At 41.9% G+C, this 24,117-nt stretch overlaps 1 protein-coding gene across 4 annotated transcripts in view; it reads left to right on the forward strand.

Annotated features, from left to right (window-relative positions):
• LOC128589610 (aldehyde oxidase) overlaps positions 1–24,117 on the forward strand; it is a 70,748-nt gene that overhangs the window by 41,109 nt on the left and 5,522 nt on the right. For 2 of the 4 annotated variants that reach the window (XM_053596295.1, XM_053596298.1), the window contains 11 exons: positions 2,499–2,623; positions 3,678–3,811; positions 4,914–5,001; positions 7,760–7,846; positions 8,675–8,866; positions 10,555–10,782; positions 17,364–17,459; positions 20,269–20,397; positions 21,053–21,127; positions 22,574–22,626; positions 23,821–23,935. In XM_053596295.1, coding sequence (XP_053452270.1) covers positions 2,499–2,623; positions 3,678–3,811; positions 4,914–5,001; positions 7,760–7,846; positions 8,675–8,866; positions 10,555–10,782; positions 17,364–17,459; positions 20,269–20,397; positions 21,053–21,127; positions 22,574–22,626; positions 23,821–23,935 — 1,322 coding nt within the window. The remainder of the gene's footprint in view (positions 1–2,498; positions 2,624–3,677; positions 3,812–4,913; positions 5,002–7,759; positions 7,847–8,674; positions 8,867–10,554; positions 10,783–17,363; positions 17,460–20,268; positions 20,398–21,052; positions 21,128–22,573; positions 22,627–23,820; positions 23,936–24,117) is intronic. The other 2 variants (XM_053596296.1, XM_053596297.1) reach the window with 2 other exon arrangements.

Here is a 24,117-nt window from a genome sequence, read left to right on the forward strand (position 1 = left end):
AAATCTAGACTCCAATACCAAATATTTCCTTGGAAATCTCCTTTAAACAATTTTCAAGAACCAAGTGTATGGTGCCCCATGATCATGCTAATGTACACAGCTATGATTTAATAAAAATAAAAATAAATAAATAAATAATTTTCAAATCACTGTTATCAGGTATACTTTTAAGTTATGAAAGTCCTGCCTTCCACCCAACATGATGTTTAACGATAATCGTATTCTGTTTGTTCTCTCTTCTTTTCATCCTACCCACCCCACCCTCCTGTGGGTTGCTTGAACATTTTTAGAATTTCATTTTGATTTATCGATAGTGGTTTTTTGTGTATCTCCTAGAATAGATTTTTCTAGTGATGCTCAAGATGTTACATTATATATAATAACGTTGTTTAAAAAAAATCCCATTGGTATGAACATTTTATTAGTTCACAAATAGTCTAGAAACCTTATCTCCCTTTTTGTCCCTTCATTCTCCCTTATTTATAATATCATTGATAATTGTCCTGCATGGTTTTTCTACATATATGGAGAACCTCATGAAGCAATGTTGTAATTTTCCTTCAAACACAATTTAGAAAACTCAAAAGAAGGAAAGACTTTACCTCTATTTTTATTCTTTCTGTTGTTCTTTCTTCCTTATGTTTTTAAGATTCCTTTAAAAAAAAAAAAAAAATCATCCTGTGTCTATTTCAGTAACTTCCCTTGGCCATTATTTTAGGGTAGGTCTGTTGAAAACAAACTGTTAGTTTTCCTCCATCCGAGAATTCTTGGAGTGTACTTTCACTGGATGTAGAATTCTGAGTTGACAGGTCTTTTATCCCTAAAATATTTCAAATTGCTTTCTCTGGCCACCATGTTCTCTGATGGAGTAATCTGCTGTCTTTCAAAGTGCTTTTCCCCCTGGGGATGAAGTAGTGTTTCTTTTTTGCTGCTTTTTCCCCTGGGGATGAAGTGGTGTTTCTTTCTTGCTGCCTTAGCAATAGTGTCCTTGTCTTCTCTCAAGTTTGACTGTGATGTCTCGTGGCATGTATTTCTCTGATTTTTCCTATGGGATCACACAGCTCTTGAATCTGTAGGTTCTAGGTTTTTGCCAATTTTGGGGAATTTTTAGCCATTATTTTTTTCAAATCCTTGACTTCCAATGACACAGATATTAGATCTTTTATGATAGACACACAGTTTCCTGAGGCTCAGTGCATTTCTCTCCAGTCTGTTTTTTTCTGTTCTTCAGATTTGTCAATTTCTGTTGTTTTATGTTCTCATCTACTTTTCTCTCTAGCCTGCAGATGACCCCATCCATTCAGCTTTTAGTATTTTGGTTGTTGTATTTCTCAGTTCTAAAATTTCCATTTGGTTCTTTTTTATACTTTCTATTTCTTTGCTAAGACTTTTCATTTGTTTTCAATGTTCACATAATTGCTCACTGAAGCATTTTGATGATGGCTGCTTTAAATTCCTCATCAGATAATTCCAACAACTCTGTCATCTCTGTATTAGAAGCTGTTTTTTTTCTCATTGAAGGTGAGATTATCCTGGTTCTTGGAGTGAAGAATAATTTTTGATTATATACTGATCATTTTGGATATAAGACTGGATTTTTAAAAATTATTCTATTTTGTTAGAATCTTCCATTTCATTAGACTACTCTTACACTTTGCCCATGAAGAAGAAGGGGAAAATGCCTTGTTACTGCCAGGTGGAGGTTAGAAGTCTCCACTGATACCACCCTAGAAGAGGGGTTGGGATATCTCATTACAGCTTGATGAGCGTAGAAGTTTAAGATCCCTACTCATTCCTGTACAGGTGAGAGTTGGGCTGTAGGGGTTTTTTTTGGGGGGGGAGTGGGGTCGTGGTGTTAATCTGGAGTAGACTGTTTATTGTCTAAAAACGTTTTTGTCTTCCTGGGGTTCTCCTTTTTTTTCTTTCTTTCTTTCTTTTTTTTTTTTTTGCCTTTGCCTGTCAGTGTTTTTAGATTGCTGGCTTTTCCAGAACAAAGTCTTGGATCTGTGAGGCAAATGATGACAACAACAAAAAAACCCCACTGAATTCACTATGTATCTTTCCTTGGATCCTGAAGTCTTTAGCTGGGCTGCCTTCTTCTCTCTCCCTTTCATAGTCTTCTGCCTATTTTATGTATACTATTCAGGACAGTTAGCTGTACATAATGGGAAGAACAGGGAGAAGTACATCTACTTCATCTTGTCCTGGAATTGAAGTCTCCTTGCCACGGTATTTTGACTCTAGAAAATGGCACACATTTCCCCAGGGCTCTGTGGCCTAGCATATTGGCCAACCCAACCAATTCCCCTACAGAACCCTACTTCAAATCTATAATTATACTAAAAGCTAAACACTGCTGTTTATTACCCTTCACTATGTAGCATACTGGCCCAACAGAAGCACTCTTAGTGGAACGTCTACACAGTAAGACAACAGCTGGGGACACCACCTGTACTTTCAGGCTGCTTCCACAACCTTCATGTATCTTCCTATGACAGGCGAAATACACATGGGAGGTCAAGAACATTTTTATATGGAAACCCAAAGCATGCTTGCTGTTCCAAAAGGAGAGGACCAAGAAATGGATGTCTATGTGTCCACACAGTTTCCCAAATTCATACAGGTAACATAAGGCCACTGTGGAGGGGACATAGCTAAATGGTTTCTGCCAGCAGAATTATACCAAGAGTCGGCTGGGCACAGTGGGTCATGCCTGTAATCCTAGCACTCTGGGAGGCCAAGGCAGGAGGATCCCTTGAACTCGGGAGTTCAAGACCAGCCTGAGCAACAATAAGACTCCATCTCTACAACAAGTATAAAAATTGGCTGAGTATGGTGGTGCATGCCTGTAGCTACTTGGGAGCCTAAGGCAGGAAGATAGCTTTAGCCTAGTAGTTTGAGGTTTCAGTGATCTAAGATGATGCCACTGTACTCTAGCCTGGACAACAGAGTGAGATTCTGTCTCCGGAAAAAACAAACAAACAAAATAAACCAAAAAAAAAAAAAAAGAGCAATTAGTGATAAAAATGTACAAATAGACATATTGATTTGGGTATTAATTCAAAGCTTTTAAAAGAATATTATTAAAGTAGGGGCCTTTTGTTTGCATAACTCCCTATGTGATGTCGAGCCCCTCACTTCCTCTGTCTCACATTCCCTGTCTATAAAAATTGGTTATTGAAAAAAAAATTGGTTATTGAGACTAAATGACCTCTAACATTTTGATGGGAAGAAAGAGTAAGATCTGCATCCAGGAAAGACCAAGTGGTCACCTTTAGCAGTAATCAAAATGGGAGGTGAGATGTGCTCTTTCTCTGGGGAGACAGTAGGATGCAGGGGAAAGACCCAAGCTGGGAGAGATGTGGAAGCCCACGAAATCTCACTACCCTAGGAAACATGTCCCTAGTGTGAAAAAAAGGATACTTTAGGTGTGGTTCATGGGGAAAATACAAAATCCAATAGATACTGAAGGATCCACTGGTAATGAAGAGATAATTAATAATAGTTTTGGCAACATTCTTCTAGCCAAATGTTACTGAGAGCAGTTAGGGATGCATGCCAAGGTTGGACATTGTCCCATTATTTAGCATAAGCATCTAGTTTCTTTTTGTTCAGGTCATAGGTGTGACAATGGTAGTCACAACTGTCAAATTAATCAGAATTGTTGTTGCTCACAGGACATGGTTGCCTCAGCCTTGAAGCTCCCAGCCAACAAGGTCATGTGTCATGTGAGGCGTGTTGGGGGGGCATTTGGAGGGAAAATATTCAAAACTGGCATCATGGCAGCTGTCACTGCATTTGCTGCAAACAAGTACGTGGAGAAAATCTGCTAAAAACACTAAAAATAAAATGAAGTCACACTGAAGGTTCTCAATATCAGGATTAATGAGAAAGAATCTGGGCCAAGATTATTTAAAATCACATGTAATATACAAACACAAACAAGCTGTCAGCTTATGACAACTTCCTTGCCTTATATTGTCAAGCTTTGTCCCGTAAGAATCAAAATAAGAATCAATTACTTTAGATATGACTCCCTTCACTAAGAAGAAAGAAAAAAAATATATAGTAGAACCTCTGCAAGTTGACTAACCCAAGAGACTGGTCAACATGAGAAGGTAGTCAACATAAGGAACCAGGCGTACTACACTGATACATACATGTGGTACATATCTATCTATGAAAATTAGATCAACATAAGGAGGTGGCCTTTGTAGGGAAGTGGTCAACTATGGAGGCTGTACTGTATATATAAAGGAATCAATTACTGAAAAGAATAAAATCCACAGGAAAAAATATTACCTGGAATACCTGGAAAGTAGACAGAAGTAGGTCCTGAATTGGCAGGGGTTATATGTCCTTAGCACCTGTTGGCCTGCTATATGTATGTGTCTTTATTTAAATAGAGACTTTGCCTTTGTTATGCTTACATTAGTTCATATTACTATCTTCTTTGGAGTATCTCAAAACATCATCATAGGAAATGGTCTTTGGAGTAGGCACACCTAGAAGGCCTAATTTCTTTGCTGAGTAATAAAGTCAGTTCCGGCAAAAAGACTTTGATTCCAGATCTGTCCTATCAAGGAGCACCTCCACTAGTGTCAGTCTAAATGTGGCCTTGGGAATGTTTGCCTATAGTACAGGTTGTGATCATAGTGGGAACACCCCTAAAGCAATATCCTGGAGTCTCCAGGCTCCAGCAAATGCCAAGCATTATGCCCTGATGCAAAGGGAGGGGAGGCCATTATGTGTGCCTGAGACCAGCAGAATCTGGGTGTGCAGAGTAGTTCCATGTTCTATGAGGCAGGTGGCACCACTCAGCTGCACTCAGGCTCTCACCAGGAGTCATATAAAGCTCAGATAACACCTATCTGGTAAAAGAGTTTACCTCTCTTGCTATTTTTCTATTTTAGACATGGTTGTGCAGTCCGCTGCATTCTGGAACGAGGAGAAGACATGTTAATAACTGGAGGCCGCCACCCTTACTTTGGAAAGTACAAAGTGAGTAGAAGATATGGGAGAAGCATGTGTATTGTAGACACAGTGTTCCATCAGTGTAGATGGCCATATTGGGTGCTCTCTAATGGGAAATAACTATGAGCAAATTTACAAGTTATCTAACTTTCTAGTCTTTAATCACTGGCTGATTCAATGAAGCTTTTCTGCTTTGCTAGAAAAAATACTAGCTGGTATTGGTTGTTATAGAGCGTGTAACTGAAAAACATGAGTTTATATGTCTATGGAAGATCTGAGAACCATACTTAATCCCAAGTGGAAAGCAGGTAAAATAGAATAATTTCCCATAACAATAGTATCAGGCAAAATTGCAATTATTTGCAAATGTGTTGTTCTTCACTATATCAAGGGTATTTTTGTAAAATTGGGTCTCAAAATTTTCTAGAAAAATTTTTGTAGTAGAAAGTAATTATTAAGTCAGGCACAGTGCCTCACACTTATAACCCTAGCACTCTGGGAGACCAAGATGAATGGATTGCCTGAGCTCAGGAGGTTGAGACCAGCCTAAGCAAGAGCAAGACCCCATCTCTACTAAAAATAGAAATAAGTAGTTGGGCATCTCGGCAAATGCCTGTAGTCCCCTCTACTTGGGAGGCTAAGGCAGGAGAATCACTTGAACCTAAGGGTTTGAGGTTGCTGTGAGCTAGAAGAAGGTGTAGGGGTAGAATATGTGTTGTAGACACCATGTTCTATCATTGTGGCACTCCACAGTGTTCCATAGAGTGCCACAGCACTCTATCCAGGGAGACCAAGTGGGACTCCGTTTCAAAAAAAAAAAGAACTAAAAACTCTCAAGGACTTAAACCAGTATTATGTCATTTCTTGTTCAATGTAATCAATAAAAGGGAAAAGGAAAAGACTCTGCTCCACAGAATCGTTCAGGGACTTGAGCTGTTTCCATCTACTAGGGCCACCACCTTCTCAGACTTCATTGCCCTTTACTAGTATCCAGTAGGAGTGTATGAGCTAGTTAAATTTAAGTTTTAATTAACTTACTATGAATTAATAGATATGATCTGAGCTGAAGTATATATTAGTCCCATGGTTGCATTAGCTATATTTCAAGTACTCAGTAACACACATAGTTAGTGTCTACCATATTGGGCAGTGCAGACACAGTGGTCTATGAGCACAGCAAGTTCTATTAGATAGCACTGCCCTATGGACTCTGAATCTTCCACTGGATCTTTTTCTGAGGGCAACAGACAGAGAAGAGAGGGAGCATGGAGTGTCACATGCGAGGTATGTTAGAACCAGGCCTGTAAGTGGTGTACGCCACTCCTACCCGGATGTCATTGGCCATACTTTGCCACCCAAGTGCAAGGGAGATTAGGAAATGTGGTCTCCCCATGTGCCCAGGATGAAAGGAAACCTCAGGGTTTGTTGAATGCATAGCATTGTGTCTGTCACAACTGGTATAACTGGATATGTATTTTTAGAAAATAATCAATGTGTCTATTTCAAATCACATTCACTCTAAGCTTTAGTTTGAACTTGCTTTAGTTCAAAAACATTTCTTAGAGTGAACTTTGTCCAGAAGGAGATCATTTTCTTTTTTTTAGAAAATAAGACATGCATATATGAAGTCATTAAAAATGCTAAGAACATAACACTCTCAGGTTGAAGGGGAAGTGCACATAGTCAAGCCATGGGGAGAGATGAGCATGAGTCACAGTAGACACAGGAGTGTTCTTAAAGAAGGTGAAACGTAAGTGGGCTTTCAAGGATGGGTAAGCAGAGAGAAGGCTTGCCAGATGGTGGGAGCAGTGACAGTAGAGTCATAGAATGGAGTGACATGGCATGTCTCGTAGGGGCAGGAGTGAAAGGAGAAGGGAATTATAGCAGAGCTTACTGTGCGGGGGGTAGTGAAAGATAGGATGGCTTGGTTTAGGTGGTGCTTGATTGAGAGGGGCCTTGAAAGTCACAGAATGGGGAGTTAAAACTTGTTCTCACAAAAAAAAAAAAGAGTGAGACTGAGTAGCTCCTTGATAAGTTCAGTGGTATGGGCGTTTTGGGGTGGGGGTAATAGGATGGCCTGGAGATAGGAGAAGATGGAGGCAGGTCAATGGGCAGGGGACAGCTGATGTATTCATGAGGGAGTTGGGTCCTCTGATTGGACGGCAAGGTGGAGAAGTCCAAGAGCCATTACAGAGTGAAACAAAATAGGATCTGCTTAAAAGCTTGGCAAAATATAATAGACAATACGAACACAAACATGACTTGGAGTATTCTAGAAGAAACAGACAAGTAGGAAGGAGGAAGTAATCTGGAAGGATGATGATGAGCTTGTTTGCATAAGTGTTGGCGAAGAAGTAGCAATAGTACCTTAAAGCAGAAATGTCCCTCACCACCACAGGACTTTGTGGAAAAGAACTAGTGACAGAAGCCATCATCTCAGTGGTGATTAAAGCTATGAGAAAATAATGTTTTCTGAGAGCAGTGTGAGGATAGGAGATGATATTTATCATAGTAGTACTTATACTTTACATTTAGAATACTTGCTATGTTTCAGGCACTGCCTATCATTTTCCACGCATTACCATATTTATTTCCATTTCACAGATAGCAAGAGAAGTTACATTAGCTTGCCTGAAATCACAGCACTAGTTATACATCCAAGAAATCACAGCCAAATCCCATGTCATGAGGCTTTTCCCCTGTGTGGGGGGTTCACTAGTGACAGAGTCAACTGTACAGAGGCTTGGCCCTGACACAGTAGCAAAGACCAGGTCTCCTCCCCCAGGCTGGATTCATGAACGATGGCAGAATCTTGGCCCTGGACGTGGAGCATTATAACAATGGAGGCGCCAGCCTGGATGAGTCATTATTTGTAAGTGTTTTAAGAAGCAAATTTACATTCCTGAAAGAGTGTTTCATAAAATGATTTAACTCAGAAAATGTTCAGTAGTTAAGTAATATTTAATTATAAAAGCATAGCAAGCCTTACTGTAGGCATCGCCACATGTTGCTGGGACCCAGGGCGTGAGCCCAGAGGTCCTGGTTGAATCTGCATCTGCAGGTTATTTCCCTGCCTCCCTCTAAGTATTCAGAGCTCTTTTCCCACATGCAAACATCAGGCCAGGCTTTCTCAGCTTTGGCCCTGTTGACGTCTTGGACTGGGTGACTTCCTTGTGGGGGCTGTCCTGTCCATTGCAGGATGTCCGGTGGCATCTTTGGCTTCTACTCAGCAGATGTCAATGACACCTCCCACCCAAGTCTTTAACAACCAAAACTGTCTCCTCCAGGCATCACCAAATTTCCCGAGGAGGCAGGAAGAAGGTATTGCCCCTGTTAAGGACCAGAGCATTACTCCCAATGCCAAAACATTTCCCCCATTTTCTCTGTTTTCCAGGATATTTATATTCATTACATTCTACAGACCCAGTGTTTAGAGCCTATGAATATTTCAAAGGCTTTTGTAAATGTTTGAAATCTGAAAAAAAAGTATTCTAAAATACGAAAAGAAAAAAATAAGTATTTCAAAAGAAAATTATTCAAATACAGATTATTTTACAACAAAAATTTGGTGTGTGGGTGTATTTTAGCGTGTTTGCTGTGATGTAAAGAGGTGCTGCCTCTTCCTGTCTAGATTGGGTCTGAGGTCTCAGGATGGTGAAACAGGCCCAGGGCTTATCACATCCACTCTGAATTTCTCCAGGTGATAGAAATGGGACTTCTGAAAATGGACAATGCTTACAAGTTTCCCAACCTGCGCTGTCGGGGAAGGGCGTGCAGAACCAACCTGCCATCGAACACGGCTTTTCGTGGATTTGGCTTTCCTCAGGCAGGGCTGATCACTGAATCCTGTATCACAGAAGTTGCAGCCAAATGTGGTTTGTCCCCTGAGAAGGTAATACTAAGTTAGTCTCACACACAAAAGACTGTAATTTAAGATCCAGAGGGGTAAATGATGTGCCCCAGATAACCCAGCCAACTAGTTAATATAGAGCCAAGGCTCCAAAGTTCAGTGACCCTTATCTTACTCAGGTTCCTTGTCAGAAATCTTGGAAACAGAGGATATAGGGGCTGAGTGCTGGGTTCTCACCTGTTTAGTGAGAAGCTTTTGTCCACTGAGGATGTAACTGCTATCAACAATTGCACCAAGCACCTCATTCCTTGCCTTCCTAATATCTCAGCAAGTTGTCAAAAAGTTTCTCATTTTAGTTACTCAAATAGTTTCCTTTCAGCTTTTTAAGTCTCAGCCCCAACTTACTTCATTAACAAGGACCTTTCCCTCCCTGGGGCCTCTTGCACCCCAGATCCAGTGATGAAGTTTGGATGGGGAGAGATGAGGAGTTCTCCCTCACCTCTGCTCCTCCCCTGGGCCTCCTACTGTGATGTTAGCACAAGAAAGAAGAGGAGGAGGACCAGGGGAAGCAGACAGCCTCTCCTCATGTGACTTCTCCCAGGGAGCTTACAGTCCTCTCTTCAGTTCCATGTAGCCACTTCTCAAGTCTGCTATCTGTGGGTCATTTCTGCCAGCTCTTCCAGAAATTGGAGAGTCAGAACTCTCCTGTTGACCTTTACTGGGTACCTCACGTAGCATTCCACTGGTGTCCATGCCTTTTTGCCCGTGCTCTGGCCATTCCTGGAAGGCTCCAGTCACCATTCATCTGCCTTCTTTCCCCCAACATTAGACTCTATGGCCATAGGCAGGAGCCATCTTCCGTATGCCTCTTGAACTTGTAGGGGGATTCGTGCCCTCCCGTCCTGGCCCTTTTTCCATAGCCTCTCCCTTTATGTTCTGCCACATTTGGTAGCCATAGGGAGGAAAATCAGGTGAAGACCACCCTTTATCCCTGGGGATTTTGGAGGAGAGAATAGCCTCTTAAGATCGCTACTTTCCCCAAAACAACACAGCTCACTTATTTCCAGTCTTCCTCTTACAAAATTATTGGAGAACCTTTTTAGGGAAGTGGAGAGACTAAGTGTCTGTAATGGCCCCATCAGCTCAGATCAGCTTAGGGAGGGGGCTGCTGGCCACAGCTGCTGAGAGTTTTCTCACCTGAGGATGTAAGGGACTTGGGTTCTTTTGTTCTCAACTTAGGGTTTTAGCTGCCAATTCTGGGAATACAGAAAGAAGAATTCTGCTCAGTGCTTCAGATGTCCTGGGATAGAATTCTTTAATTTGTTTTTCATCCTAAATATTGGTTATGTTTAAACAAACTTTCATGCTTAACTGTTTTGGAGGTGAGTGGTCTTACCTTGCAGCATCAGAATAATCCAAGTCAGGTGGCCTGGATAATCCTGAATGTACCTGGACTGTGTTGGGTCCTATAGGAATATAGGGGAAGAGGTCCTTCCTTTGAATTTGCACAACAACAGTATAGATAGCATTTAAGTAAGTGCTAACGTATTAGAGGCTCTAAGTGAAGGGAGAAGGGGGTGCTGTGTGTGGGGAAAGACTTCCCCAAGGACTAAGTAGGACTCAGTGTGGACCTTGTGGAATGGGCAGAATTTTACCAACAGGGCAGTGAATGAACAAGGCTATGTCTGCTGGGCTCCCACACCCGACTTTAATCTCCTTTCCTTCCATAGGTGCGAATGATAAACATGTACGAGGACATTGATCAAACACCCTACAAACAAGAGATTGATGCCAAGAACCTGACCCAGTGCTGGAGAGAATGTCTGGCCATGTCCTCCTACTCTCAGAGGAAAGCAGCCGTGGAAGAATTCAACTCGGAGAATCACTGGAAGAAGAAAGGGCTGGCCGTGGTCCCCCTGAAGTATCCTGTCGGCCTCTGCTCAGTCGCTGCTGGTCAGGTCAGTTCTCCAAACACAAGGGGGAACACACCAGAGAGTGGCCCAAACAAAACAAAAAATGTTGAGGAACTCTTCCCTAAGTCAGGGTAGCCATGTGGATGCAGCGTCCAACTGCTGCACTTGTCAAAGTCATGCTTAATCAAGCCAACATTATTCCAAGGGAGACAAGAACTCCTGTGCCCGCATCCCCACAGCTGGTGAAAAACATTCTTGCTGAGAAATTAGAAGAACTGAGATTTACTCCTGGCCCTGGCAACAAGCAGTTGAGTCAATTCACTCTGGGCCCAGATCAGTCATGTGGAAAGCAAGCATGTAGGGCTGGTGCCCTCCATGAGTCTTCTCCATCCCCTGTGGTTCTGTGTTATTGGGCCGTGAAATAGAAATAGGACACTGTTTCATATCAGAGCTGTGAAATGTGTGACGAGGAGGACTGGGAACCTGCACTGTAGTTTAATTTCTTTATTTGATTAACTCTTTGCTTTCTTGCTAAATCCCAGTTGATGTTTCCACCTCTTCACTCGTGAATGAAATTTAGCCTGATGGCTGCTGAAGAACTCTGCCGTTCTGGCTCATTATGTAAGATCTGACAATTACATTTGCAAACTTGCCACCATGCACATACATTGGCATGGTACAAACAGCCTGGTAAGGTTTCACAACCTTGGTATCTCAGCGTCTCACGGTTGTATTTGTGTCAACATGTGGCATTGCCTTTCTAAGCCTCGTTCATGATAATTTTTGAGTGTTTTTGCACAACATCACAGGAATGTCTGGGCTTGAATTAGGGCAATGAACAAGCATTTGTAAATTTCTTATTCAACATGGCAAGAGTGGAGGTGAAATCAGGGATGTGTTAGCACAAGTTTATGGGATAATGAAGAAAATGGCAGTATACAAATTGATTAAATATTTTTCTGAGGGGAGAGAAAATGTCACTGATGAAGAGACATCAGGGCAGCCAGTAATGAGGAGAACTGACAAAAACATTGCAGATATTCATCAAACTGTGCATCAAAATCATTGGCTGACTGTGAGAAGCATAGCAGACCAAGGGACCATCAATAGAGAAACAGGAAAATCTTAACTAAATTTCTTGGCCAACAATTCATGGCTCTTGCATCATGACAATGCACCAGCTCGCATGTCACTGTCTGTGAAGGAGTTTTTAGTCAGTATTGGAACAGCCCTCCTACTCACCTGATCTGGCCCTCAGTGATTTTTTTCTTTACCCCAAAATAGAAGAAATGTTGAAAGTAAGACAGTTTGATGACATCAAGGGTAATATAATGACAGCTTTGATGGCCTTTCCAGAAAAAGAGTTCCAAAGTTGCTTTGAGGGGTAGACTAGGGGCTGGTGGTGATGTATAGCTTCCCAAGGGGCATACTTCAAAGTGACCATAGTGATATTCAGCAATGAGGTATATAGCACTTTTTCTAGGATGAGTTCACAAACTTAGTTGTCAGACCTCGTATGTGTCTGTGCATATACAGATAAGCCAGAAGAGCCCTCACAATTGGTGTCACCCCTCTCTGCAGAATTCACACCTTGGGCTGAGCCATGAGAAAGGCATGGCAGGTGTGTTGTATGATCACAAAAGAGGAGCAAATATGGAGAGCTGTGAGAGGAGCCCTGGTGTGGACATTGTGTGTTGAAATGGAAGCCAAGGGGGCCAAGAAAAGTGGGTGGGTGGGTCCCCCCCCCCATTTTCATATCCATCTGGTCACCTGACTTCCTAGCTGTGCCTTGGCATAATCCTTACAACATTTGCATGGAGCTTTGATTGTAGACAGGGGGAGGGTCAGAGAAGTAGTGTAACAAAGGATGACCTCACTGCAGCCTTCTCATTTCTTGTCTGTCTGTGATGGCAAAAATAACTTGTCATCTGTTCAGATGCAAGAGAGAATCAAAGGGTTATTGTTGAAGGACTAAGGCAAAAACAAGGTTATTCATGAATGATAAGAAAACAAAACAACCATATTGTGGGTCTGGAGAGATTTTTAGTGGTCTGGATGGAAGATGAAACCAGCCACATTCTCTTTACCAAAGCCTAATCCCGAGCAAGTCCCTCACTCTCTTCAATTCTGCGATGGCTGTGAAAAGTTTGAAGCTAGCAGCGATTGGTCTGTGAAGCTTAAGGAAGAAGCCATCTCCTTAACATAAAAGTGCAAGGTGAAGCAGCAAGTGCTGGTAGGAAAGCTGCATAACTAGAATTAGCAGTGGAGCCTGAAAAGGTGACCGAATTATCCAAAAGATCTACCAACATGACTGTGAAGGTGCCTACACTAAACAGCAGATTTTCAGTGGAGATAAAACAGGAAGAAGGGGCCATCTAGGAATTTTGTAGCTAGAGAGAAGTCCATCCTTGCCTTCAAAGTTTCAAAAGACAGGCTGACTCTCTTGTTATGGAGGCTCATGCAGCTGGACTTCAGTTTGAAGGCAATGCTCATTTACCAAACTAAAAATCCTACAGCCTTTAAGAATTGTGCTACATCTCCTCTGTGCTTTATAAATGGGACAACAAACTCTGGATGACAGCTTATCTGTTTTATAGCAGGATTTACTGACTATTTTAAGGCCACTGTTGAGATCTGCTGCACAGAAAAAAAATACTTTCAAAATACTAACTGCTCATTGACAATGCACCTGGTCACCTAAGAGCTCTAATAGCACAGAGCTATATTAGGAAATTAATGTTGTTTTCCTGCCTGTTAATACAACATCCATTCTGCAGCCTGTGGATCAAGGAGTAATTTCAGCTTTCAAGTCTTATTTAATAAATACATTTCACAAGGCTATAACTACCATAGATAGTAATTCCTCTGATAGGTCTGGGAAAAGTAAATCAAAAGCTTTCTGGAAAGGATTCACCACTGGATGCCATTAACATTCACAGACAGAGGTCAAAATATCAACATGAACAGGAGTTTGGAACAAGTTGAGTCCAGCCTTCATGGATGACTTTGAGGGGTTTAAGATTTCAGGGGAGAAAGTCACTGCAGCAAGTGAACAAGAATGAGAAGTGGAGTCTGAAGATGGGGCTGAATTACTACAATTTCTTGCTAAATTTTTAACCGTTGGGGAGTTGCTTCTTATGGGTAAGCAAAAAAAGTGGTTCCTTGAGATGGAATCAACTCTTGTGAAGATGCCGTGAACATTATTGAAATAACAACAAAGGATTTAGAATATTGCAGAAACTGGGCGGCGCCTGTGGCTCAGTGGGTAAGGCGCCGGCTCCATATACCGAGGGTGGCGGGTTCAAACCCGGCCCCGGCCAAACTGCAACCAAAAAATAGCCGGGCGTTGTGGCGGGCGCCTGTAGTCCCAGCTACTCGGGAGGCTGAGGCAAGAGAATCGCTTAAGCCCAGGAGTTGGAGGTTGCTGTGAGCTGTGTGAGGCCACGGCACTCTACCGAGGGCCATAAAGTGGGACTCTGTCTCTACAAAAAAAAAAAAAGAATATTGCAGAAACTGAGTTGACAGAGTAGAGTTTGAGAAGACTGATTCCAATTTTGAAAAAAGTTCTGCTGTGGATGAAATGCACACAGTATCATGTCTCCAGGGAAATCTTTCATGACAGGAAAAGCCAATCAGGGCAGCAAGCTTCATTGTTTTGTTTTAAGAAATTGCCAGAGTCACCCCTGCCTTCAGCAATCACCACCTCATCAGTCAGCAGCCATCATCATAGAGGCAAGATTCTCCACCAGCAAAAAGATTATGATCACTGAAAGCTCAGATGATTGTTAGCAATTTTTTAGTAATATTTTTAAATTATGTATACTTTTAGTTATAATGCTATTGCATTAATTAAACTAGAGTATAGTGTAAACATAACTACATAACTTTTATATGCACTGAGAAACAAAAAATAAAAATTGTGCAACTCATTTTTAGCAGTATTCATTTTATTGACATGGTCCAGAACCAAACTTTCAGTATCTTTAAGGAATGCCATGCTTAATTCTACACTGTGAACCCCAGTAGGCATGGCCAGTACCTAATTAGCCTCCCTGTGTGCAGTGCCTTCCCATGGGACGTGGCACAAAGTAGGAACTCAAATGTCCAAATGGCTGAGACATTCAGGGAATCTGTGGGATTAAAGCTGACTTCTTACCAATACCAACGATTGTTGATTGAAGATTGAAATCTTCCCAATTTAGTCCTCTATTCATCTCGGAGAACCATCTGCTCCAACACTTCAGTTGTGCCGATTTTGTAGATGAAGCCTTGCTGAATTATCTTTTGTGGTTCTAACAATGAGCCATCCGGTGGTGCCACTTAACTAAAGTGAATTTGACATTTTAAATGGCCTGAGGAGACTGCAGCATCGCATAGAACAAATTACTCAGCGGTCTGTGATAGAAATGCTGCCTTAGACATGCAGGCGGAGTGCTGTTGCCAGCAGGGTCACACAATTTAGGAAATGTACAATCCACTATAATTGTAGCTCAGTCACATGCACCAAGTCCAGCTATGAATTACACCCGCTCTCTGCAGAACCATGGAGGCCAGATACAGAGTCTGCAAGTCTAAGCAGCAGGCGGAAAGGCTGTTATATTGCAAATTTGTTTATCAAACATTTACTGAGCACTTACCACAGGTGAGACACTATGTTGCATTCCGAGAAATGCCCTGTGTGTTTCAGGGGACACATTCTAGCAGAGTCTGAAGAAGTGCCATAGTGTGGGGCCCAGGAGCAATGGTTGCAGCTGGCATCTGATGCAGAACCCCAGGACAGCCAGCTCTGGGCACTGGCTGCTCCTTATCTTTACTGTTTTGAGAGTAAATGGTCAGGAGCCCAAGACTGCGTTTCTAGGAGTCGCGTGTCAACAGACAGTAAGCGTGTTCTGCTGCCTCTTCCCAAGGCTCTGGGGCACTAGTGTCATGGCCATTGTGCCTTCCTCAAGATTCTAAGAGTCTCCCTGAGGCTGTGCCTTTGCCCTCAGAGGAAGGGCACCCTGATGTCTCCATTTCCTCAGTATATGTGTACTTTATACCTGCTGCCCGAGTGAATGGAGCCCATTTTCTCTGTCAAAATAGTCTTCTTTGGAATGATGGAGGCTTCTGGTTGTCATTCGCTGGGGTATGAACCTTTGGATACCCACAAAGATGCAGTTTTCTAAGTGTGTTCCACAGCCCACAGGTGGCTAGGAAGTTCCTTCCTGTGGGCAGAGAATTGATCTAGGAATACAGAGCTTACTTGGGTTTATCTGGCGATTGACATGCAATTCTATCTGCTTTTACTTATGACCAGCATTGCTTACAAGTAATCTAAGTGGGTAATGTTAAGGCTTACTAAAATTTAGGTTCTTTAAGTGGAAAAGTGCTTGCCACCAGAATTTTCTGCAGACACTGCTTTTACAAATCAAAGATTACTATACCACTCTGCCTAGAAACTTGGATGATAAGATCCCTAGCTTACAGAGCTTTAAGTGCCCCGTGGCTGACTCAGACCACATCCATGAGGTTGGCACTTCCTAGCTTCCTGCAAAGGTTGCCTCGTGTGCCTTCCCGGACTTCAGTGGAACCACATAGAGCCATTTCTCTAGACCAGGGGTCCTCAAACTACGGCCCGCGGGCCACATGAGGCGGTGTGATTGTATTTGTTCCTGTTTTGTTTTTTTCACTTCAAAATAAGATATGTGCATAGGAATTTGTTCATAGTTGTTTTTTTTAAAACTATAGTCTGGCCCTCCAACAGTCTGAGGGACAGTGAACTGGCCCCCTGTTTAAAAAGTATGAGGACCCCTGCAAGAACGATATGCTGTTATTTTGCTCTTAGAATGGAGACTCAAAGTAGAGAAACCATCCTTGTGTTTTGCAGTCCCCTGGGATATCTCCATACTTTAGCACAGGCAGACTTGTAAGAAGTCACATTCTTGTAATCATAAAACATGTTTAGCTTAGAGTCTGGATGTTTCTGATTACAGGAGCTTTTCACACTGTTGGCAGGCTAGTTCCTTCCAGATCCTGGTGGGGAGCTATACAGTTAGATAACATTACTTCCAAATTCCCTTTCCATCCCAAAGCTCTGTCATTCTGTGCCAAGATAATTTAGGGTGGGCTCAGCTCATTTTGCAGCAACAAAACACATTAACATCTATCCCTCCCATCTCAGTTGGATTTTCATTTTCACTCCTCTGCAACGCAGCTACAGCTATGGGATTATGTGCCCACAAACAGCTATTCTCCCTCTCCCTCAACCTGTCTATACTTAACTTTGCATTTTAAAAATGAAGCACCCCCCTAAAAAGAAACCTAAAATGGTTTCTCCACACTGGGGCATGGAAAGGGGGCCTCTTGGAGGTACCAGTGTGCTCATAATGTCCTAATTAGGAAATAGTAGCTTAAGGAGCACAGTTTGCCACAGACTCAAAGCCACCCAGGATGACATGGCCGCATATGGGGTGGCCACAAGGCAGTGCCTACCCAGCATTGCCCTGGCTCTGCTTGGTGCTTTTAGGGCAACGGGAAAAGCATCTCTGTGTGTTTAGGGCAGGAGCTGGAGGGATGGAAAGGAGGGGATTTATATGATAATATCAGTAAAAAAGCTCATGGATAATGTATTCTTCTTTTCTTCTTAGGCCGCTGCTCTGGTTCACATTTACTTAGATGGTTCTGTGCTGGTCACTCATGGTGGCATTGAATTGGGGCAGGGTGTCCACACTAAAATGATTCAGGTAAGAATGCAGATCACTGGAGTAGGTTGGGTGGTATGCTTGTAGCATGAAAAAAGAAACTATCAATGTAGGTTTTCTGTTCCAACATAAAGGATGGGAAGCTTTAGCTTTGACAGCTTAAGCTGTTAAGCTGTGTGAATTAGCAGACACTGGGTAAACAAGCCAATTTTGTAACTGAACCTCCTAAAAGAATGTGTCAAAAGAATCTCCAGTTATTTTATTGCTAAAGAAGCTTGTATTGTTACTGATGCTTTCTTTTAGATATATTAACAATTGTGTTGTCCTTTTTGAATCTTCACTGGGCAACAAAATGATGTGTGAATTCTGATGTATTGTGCTAGTTCTTGCCTTTTTAGATTAATCTGAATGATTGATGACATAAATTGCGTTTGGTAGTTCTAGCCAAACTTTACCGGTTTTCTTTTGGCTCACTTATTTTAGTTAATTTTAAGCTACTGTTTGTATAATCATAACAGTAATGTTGTGGATTAGAAAACATTTGGAAGAGGAAGAAAGCTTTAAAAATAAAAAAAAAAAAAAAAGACCCTGCACAAATCCACCACTTAGAAGAAATACCATTTGGGGTCTTTCTATCTTGTCTTTTTTCTTTTGCAAAAAATTGTTAGCATGCTTTCATATGATTTTGTATCCTAGCTTTTTTTCTATCAATGCTTATATAGAGTGAGCACTTCCTCTAGTCTTTAACAATTCTTTACAGTCACTAACCATCCCCCCACTGTTTAATGCGTTAGTGACTATTTCTGTACATTAACCTATGATCATATTGGGGATCATTTCCTTAAAATAGATTCCCAGAAGTGGAATTACTGGGTCATGGGTATGATTATTTAAAATTATTTGTCACACGTCATCCGATTGTTTTCCAGAAAGTATCCATCTCATTACACCCCCTAACCAACATGGATTGTTGAAAACATTTAGATAATTTGATAGGTGAAAGCATCTCATCATTACTTTTAATTTGCTTTTTTCTGAGCATAGATATGTTGAATGTATGTTTTCTTTCATGTTAATTTGAGAACTGTCTGATCATACCTTCCCCCATTTGGAGAGTGAGATTTCAGTGTTTTCTTTATTGGGCCAACAGAGACCCTTATGTTCTAAGTGTGCACACTTGGCGTAGACTATCCAAGAGCCAGGCATTGTGGAAGGGCTCTGTATGGCTATGTCCTTATGGAAGTTGTGGGCAAACATTATGAGCCATGCTGCTAGCAGGAAAGTGGAGAATTTTTGGTTAATTTTCTTTTAATTTCAGATTAATATGGGGGTACAAATGATTAGGTTACAGTGTTTGCATTTATTAGGTAAGGTCCCTGTTGTAGTTGTGTCCCATACTCAGGAAGTGTGCTGTACACCCTTACATTGTGTCCATTAAGTGGGAGCACACGGATACCCCTTACTCCTCCCCTCTACCCCCTCTCTCCTCACCCCTTACTCCAACTTGAATTGAGTTTTTCTCTTATATGCATGTATTCATTTGTCTATTGGCTTCATATTAGTATTGAATACGTGCTTTTCCATTCTTGTGATACTTTACTAAGGAGAATGTTCTTCAGCTCCTTACAAGTTAATATAAAAGATGTAAAGTCCCCATCTCTTTTAGTGACTGAAAAATACTCCATGGTATACATATTCCACAGTTTATTAATCCATTCATGGGTTGATGGGCACTTGGGTTGTTTCCACAACTTGGCAGTTGTAAATTGAGCTGCAATAAACAATCCAGTATAAATGACCTCATGGTATAATGATTTATTTTTCTTCTGGGTGGATGCCTAGTATTGGGATTGTGGGATTGGGATCAAATGGAAGGTCTATTTTGAGTTCTTTGAGGATTCTCCACACTTCTTTCCAAACAGGCTGTATTAGTTTACAATCGGACCAACAGAATAAAAGTGTTCCCTTCTCACCACATCCATTCGAGCATCTATAGCTTTGGGACTTTGTGATATGGGCTATTCTCACTGGAGTTAGATGATATCTCAGAGATTGGCATTTCTCTGATGATTAGGGATAATGAGCATTTTTTCATAGGTTTCTTGGCCTTTCACCTACCTTTTTCAGAGAAGATTCTGTTCATGTCTCTTGCCCAGTGATGAGATTGTTTGCTTTTTTCCTGTTAATTAATTTGAGTTCTCTATAGATTCTAGTTATCAATCCTTTGTCAGATTCATAACATGAAAATATCTTCCCATTCTGAAGGTTGCAAAGTGGAATTTTGGATGAAATAAAGCTAGCAATATGGTTGCGCTCTCCAGGACTAAAACTAAAGGAAGGATAAAGCAACAGCCAAGTCCTTGGGTTGGCACATGGCCCTGGCACCATCTCCTCTTTCTGTGACCCATGTATTCATGTGGCTGCTTTTCCAAAGCCATTGGCCTTTCCCACGAGAAGTGCTGTATTTCTGGAGCAGCTCTAGGAATGTGGATAGGAGCTAGACATCACTTATCACTGATAAAATTGTCTTTGTTAGAATTTTGCAGAGTGTGGTGGTAGGAGAGACCTTGAAGGTATTGATTTCATGATGTGAAAACGCAAATGAAGCATCAGAAGAGGTCTGCCCACCTCTTTCAGATGCTATTGCACATGAGAAAGAAAGTGTTCAAGACTTGAGGTCCAGACTAGCAATGGGGTTTTTAGAAAAGAGAAATGTTTGTGGCTGGAGGAATCTGTGGTCCTGCTCCCTTGTCTGTGTTGGGCATGTAAGGGCTTGACTGCTACAACCTGGGCATGTGCACAGGTCTACGACTGATCACAGTATTTGAAAAGAAACTCTCCTAAAATCCAGGTGGTCAGCCGTGAATTAAGAATGCCGATGTCCAATATCCATCTGCGTGGGACAAGCACAGAAACCGTCCCCAACACAAACTGCTCTGGAGGGTCTGTGGTGGCAGATATCAACGGGTTGGCAGTAAAGGTAACAATCGCTGTAATGGTGTCCAAACCATCAGCCCCTGTCAGGGCCATGTACGTGGGTCGAGCTCAGAAGATGTTGAGAGTTAACCCATCTCTTATCTCTTTCCCCCAGCCTCGGGCCCAGTCACAGGGACCGCACCCCGCAGCTCTCCTGTGCTAGAAATGCCGCCTCTTTTTCTCCTTCACTCCTGACTTCTCACTGGTCAGCAAGTCCTTTCAGCTTTACACAAATATGTCTCTGTGTCTTTCCCCTTTTATTTATGTTAATATCACTGGGAGTCAGTGATATTAACACCTCTCACCAGGGCCATTGCCAGGCTTCTGTCTATCCACCCTGGCTGCTTCACCTTTCACTCTGGCCTTACCCTTCCAGAGCAAACTTTCTAGCTAAATCAGATCATGCTTTGAAAACAGTGGCCAGTGGTGCCAACAATTTTTCTGTTAAGTCATAACTTCTTAGCATGACTTAGGAGGTCGGTTCTCTCTCTCTCTCTGTCTCCCACACACACACACCCTTGTGAAACCTTTCATATCAATCGGTCTCTTATCCATGTTCTCTCTTAGATAAGCCTATAGAATAATACATATCATGTTGTTTCAAAATTGGCATTTACATAAAATTATGGTCATAATTTTAATTAAAAAATAATCCCTAGGATGCTTGTCAAACTCTTCTAAAACGCCTTGAACCCATCATCAGCAAGAATCCTCGAGGAACTTGGAAGGATTGGGTGAGACTCACTATGTTCTCTATGTTTTATATTAGAAAAAAATGGGGAAGGGGGGAGTGAGAGCAATATGTGTAAATTAAGTAGCTGCAGAATGGGGAGCTTAAAAGGTACCACCATTGCACAATGATAAGTCAGAGGCCTTCTGGCTCTTCACACATGGAAATTCTGTCACCATGTGATGGATGAACTCTTGCATCTGGGAAAATTTTCTAGTAGAGAAAAAGAGGGTTCTGCCAGAACCCCATCCTCACTTTTTAGGCTAGAATTACTTAATGTTTCTTCCTATGAAATGGAATCTAAGTATCCTCTGGATAATAGCTATAAGTCTGCTGGTTCTCCTTTTTTGGGTTCCACTGTTCCTAAAATAGAAAAACAGTATTAGCATCATTCTATAAAAGTAAAAAATTATGTAGGACCCCTTAAGAAATAGGAAACCAAGCCATCCAGTAGTAGACACTCAAAGGAAAGGAAATCTTTAACTGTTTCCTTTGATCTACTTGCAATCTAGTTAGAAAGGGAAGAAACATTATAAAGTCAACTAACAAACTTTCCAAGTAATAGGTTATAACATACCAGATGATGTGAAGTGAATATCCATAAAATCTGGGCACGTGTAACATGCTGACTGTTCTAGAATATCACTTTTAGCAACATGAAAAGCACAGACTCAGGGGAACTAATATTTGGGGAATCCCACTTAGAAATGGTTCTTGCTGCTCTGTAGAGTAAGGACTCATTTCATAATGCATATTTATGGGAGCTTTCAGCCCTTTCCGGGCCTGTTTGTTTCTGCCCTTCACCCTGTGCTGCCTGAGCCCAAAGGCAGGGTCTGTTTGCTGCGGGACAGCCGGAGGGAGAGGCAGCACAGGGAGTCCGTCCTCCACCATCAGGAAATGCTGCCGTCCAGCCCTCTTTCTTCTGCAATGGCTGCCTAGCTTACCTTCCTTCTTAGACCTGGGGACTTGGACCTCATCCCCATTTTTCCATATAGTAGTCCACTGTGTGCACTAAGGATTCAGGAGAGCTTTTGGTGTAAATGGTACAATTCGGCAAAATTATTCCCTTCAGCTGATTATTATGGATACCTGATAGTAAAATTAAGCATCTAACCAATTATTGTTTTCTACAGTGTCTCATGTTAACAGGAATATTCTTTCCAGTGACTGAGTGAAGAACTGAAGTTGATGGCTTCAGTCCACTCTGTAGTAAAACATATCCCATGGGCATTTATTGCCATCATATGCTTGAACAAATGCTGTTGCTATAAGCAGCGAACCACAAATGCCTGTGGAGATGGAGACTGCCGAAAGGAATCAATTAATCTCAATCCTTCCCAGTTATTACTGCTGATAGCTTTATTTAACACGCAGCAAAATTAAGATTGGCATTTTGAATGAATCTTTCTTTGACATCCGGGGTTCATCGTGCTCTGCTCTTTCTTCCCAGGCGCAGACTGCCTTTGAGGAAAGCGTTAGTCTCTCGGCTATTGGCTACTTCAGGTAAATTGTCCTTTCAGTCGCACGCTGTGGAAAATAACAGTGGTGCCTTGAGGAGGGCAAGTTTTGCTTGCCATTTTGGCAAAAATTGACTTTCCATGTATCTACTAATGTAGCCATCATGATAAAGATTGTATTTAACATTAGCTGCTAGTTAATCCAAGTCTCCAGAAAGACTGTTGCTAGGAAAAATAGGCACACAAATAAAATTCCACTGAGCTGATGATTCAGATCCTACTGGGTGGTATTATGAGGTTCTCCGGGTTAATACTTTGAATCTGTAGCCGTGGTTGACTTTTTGTTGAAAATACAGTCTATTTCTTAAGAAACAAAGGCGGGGGGAGGGGTGCAAAGTAAACCCGTAGGATAAGTACCATTTTACACTTGCAGGATTGTCCAAAAAAAAAAAAAAGTTGACAATAACCACGTGATATCAAGATGTGAAACAGCAGGAATCCTGACTTTGGAAAACTTCTTATTAAATTTTAGCAGAGAATGAAAGCCACCAGAGAGGGTGATGGGGAATCACTTTGCCAGTTGTCACAAGTGTCCTGGGCACAGTCTGGTTCCCAGGAACAGGCACTGTAGGCATTCTTAATGGCCCACTTCGGGCAGGGCTGGGGGAACAGAGGAGTGAGGATAGAGTCCTGGCAAGCTGCTCCTCTTTTACCACTGACATGTATATGATGTCCTGAAAGAAAAGCTGGGTGCAGACCAGCCATGGAGCCAGCACTGAGAGACCAAAGTAACAGCAAAGATGAGAGCGAGGGACCTGACCCTGCACACAGAAGGCTGGTTTCTGAGGCCAGAACAATAGACAAAGCAGGCAGCATGCATCTATGAAACAGTGTTTGGTGATGCAGGTTAAATCCCCCAAATCTGAGGACAATAGGGTTACATGACCAACTATCGGCCAAACGCAATAAAATAGTTGATCATGAAGTTGGAAGCTAAGCTCCAAAAGTAAGGAGTCATTGATCAGGAGTAATTTCATTAGACAGAGCAAGTTAAATAAGAAAGAACTAAATATTTATTTATTCAATAGGCTTATTGATCACGCACTCTGTGCTGGCATACCATAATGCAAGTAGATTCCTCCGGTTTGCAGAACTCACATGGGTCTATTCAATCATCATAGTCTGTGACAAGGGGACTTGATCACTTAACAATGCTCCTTAAGCACCCTGTTTCCTCCAGGGGTTATGAAGCGGACATGAATTGGGAGAAAGGTGAAGGTCATCCCTTCAAATACTTTGTGTATGGCGCTGCCTGTTCTGAGGTTGAAATAGACTGCCTGACAGGGGATCATAAGGTTGGTTCCAATTGGAAAGGTCTTCAAGTTGCACTTAAGATACACCTAAATTCCACAGATGTGTCTCTCTGCAGATATGAGTATGTGACAAATCCATGTATTTGGCCTAAGGGTGATTTCTCTGGATGAACAGGAGAAAGTGTGCCCTGGTTGTCTGGGTGGATGTTTGCTTCCAATGGAAA

Source organism: Nycticebus coucang, chromosome 7 (assembly GCF_027406575.1).
Source record: "Nycticebus coucang isolate mNycCou1 chromosome 7, mNycCou1.pri, whole genome shotgun sequence".
In the NCBI taxonomy this organism is placed as follows: Eukaryota; Metazoa; Chordata; class Mammalia; order Primates; family Lorisidae; genus Nycticebus; species Nycticebus coucang.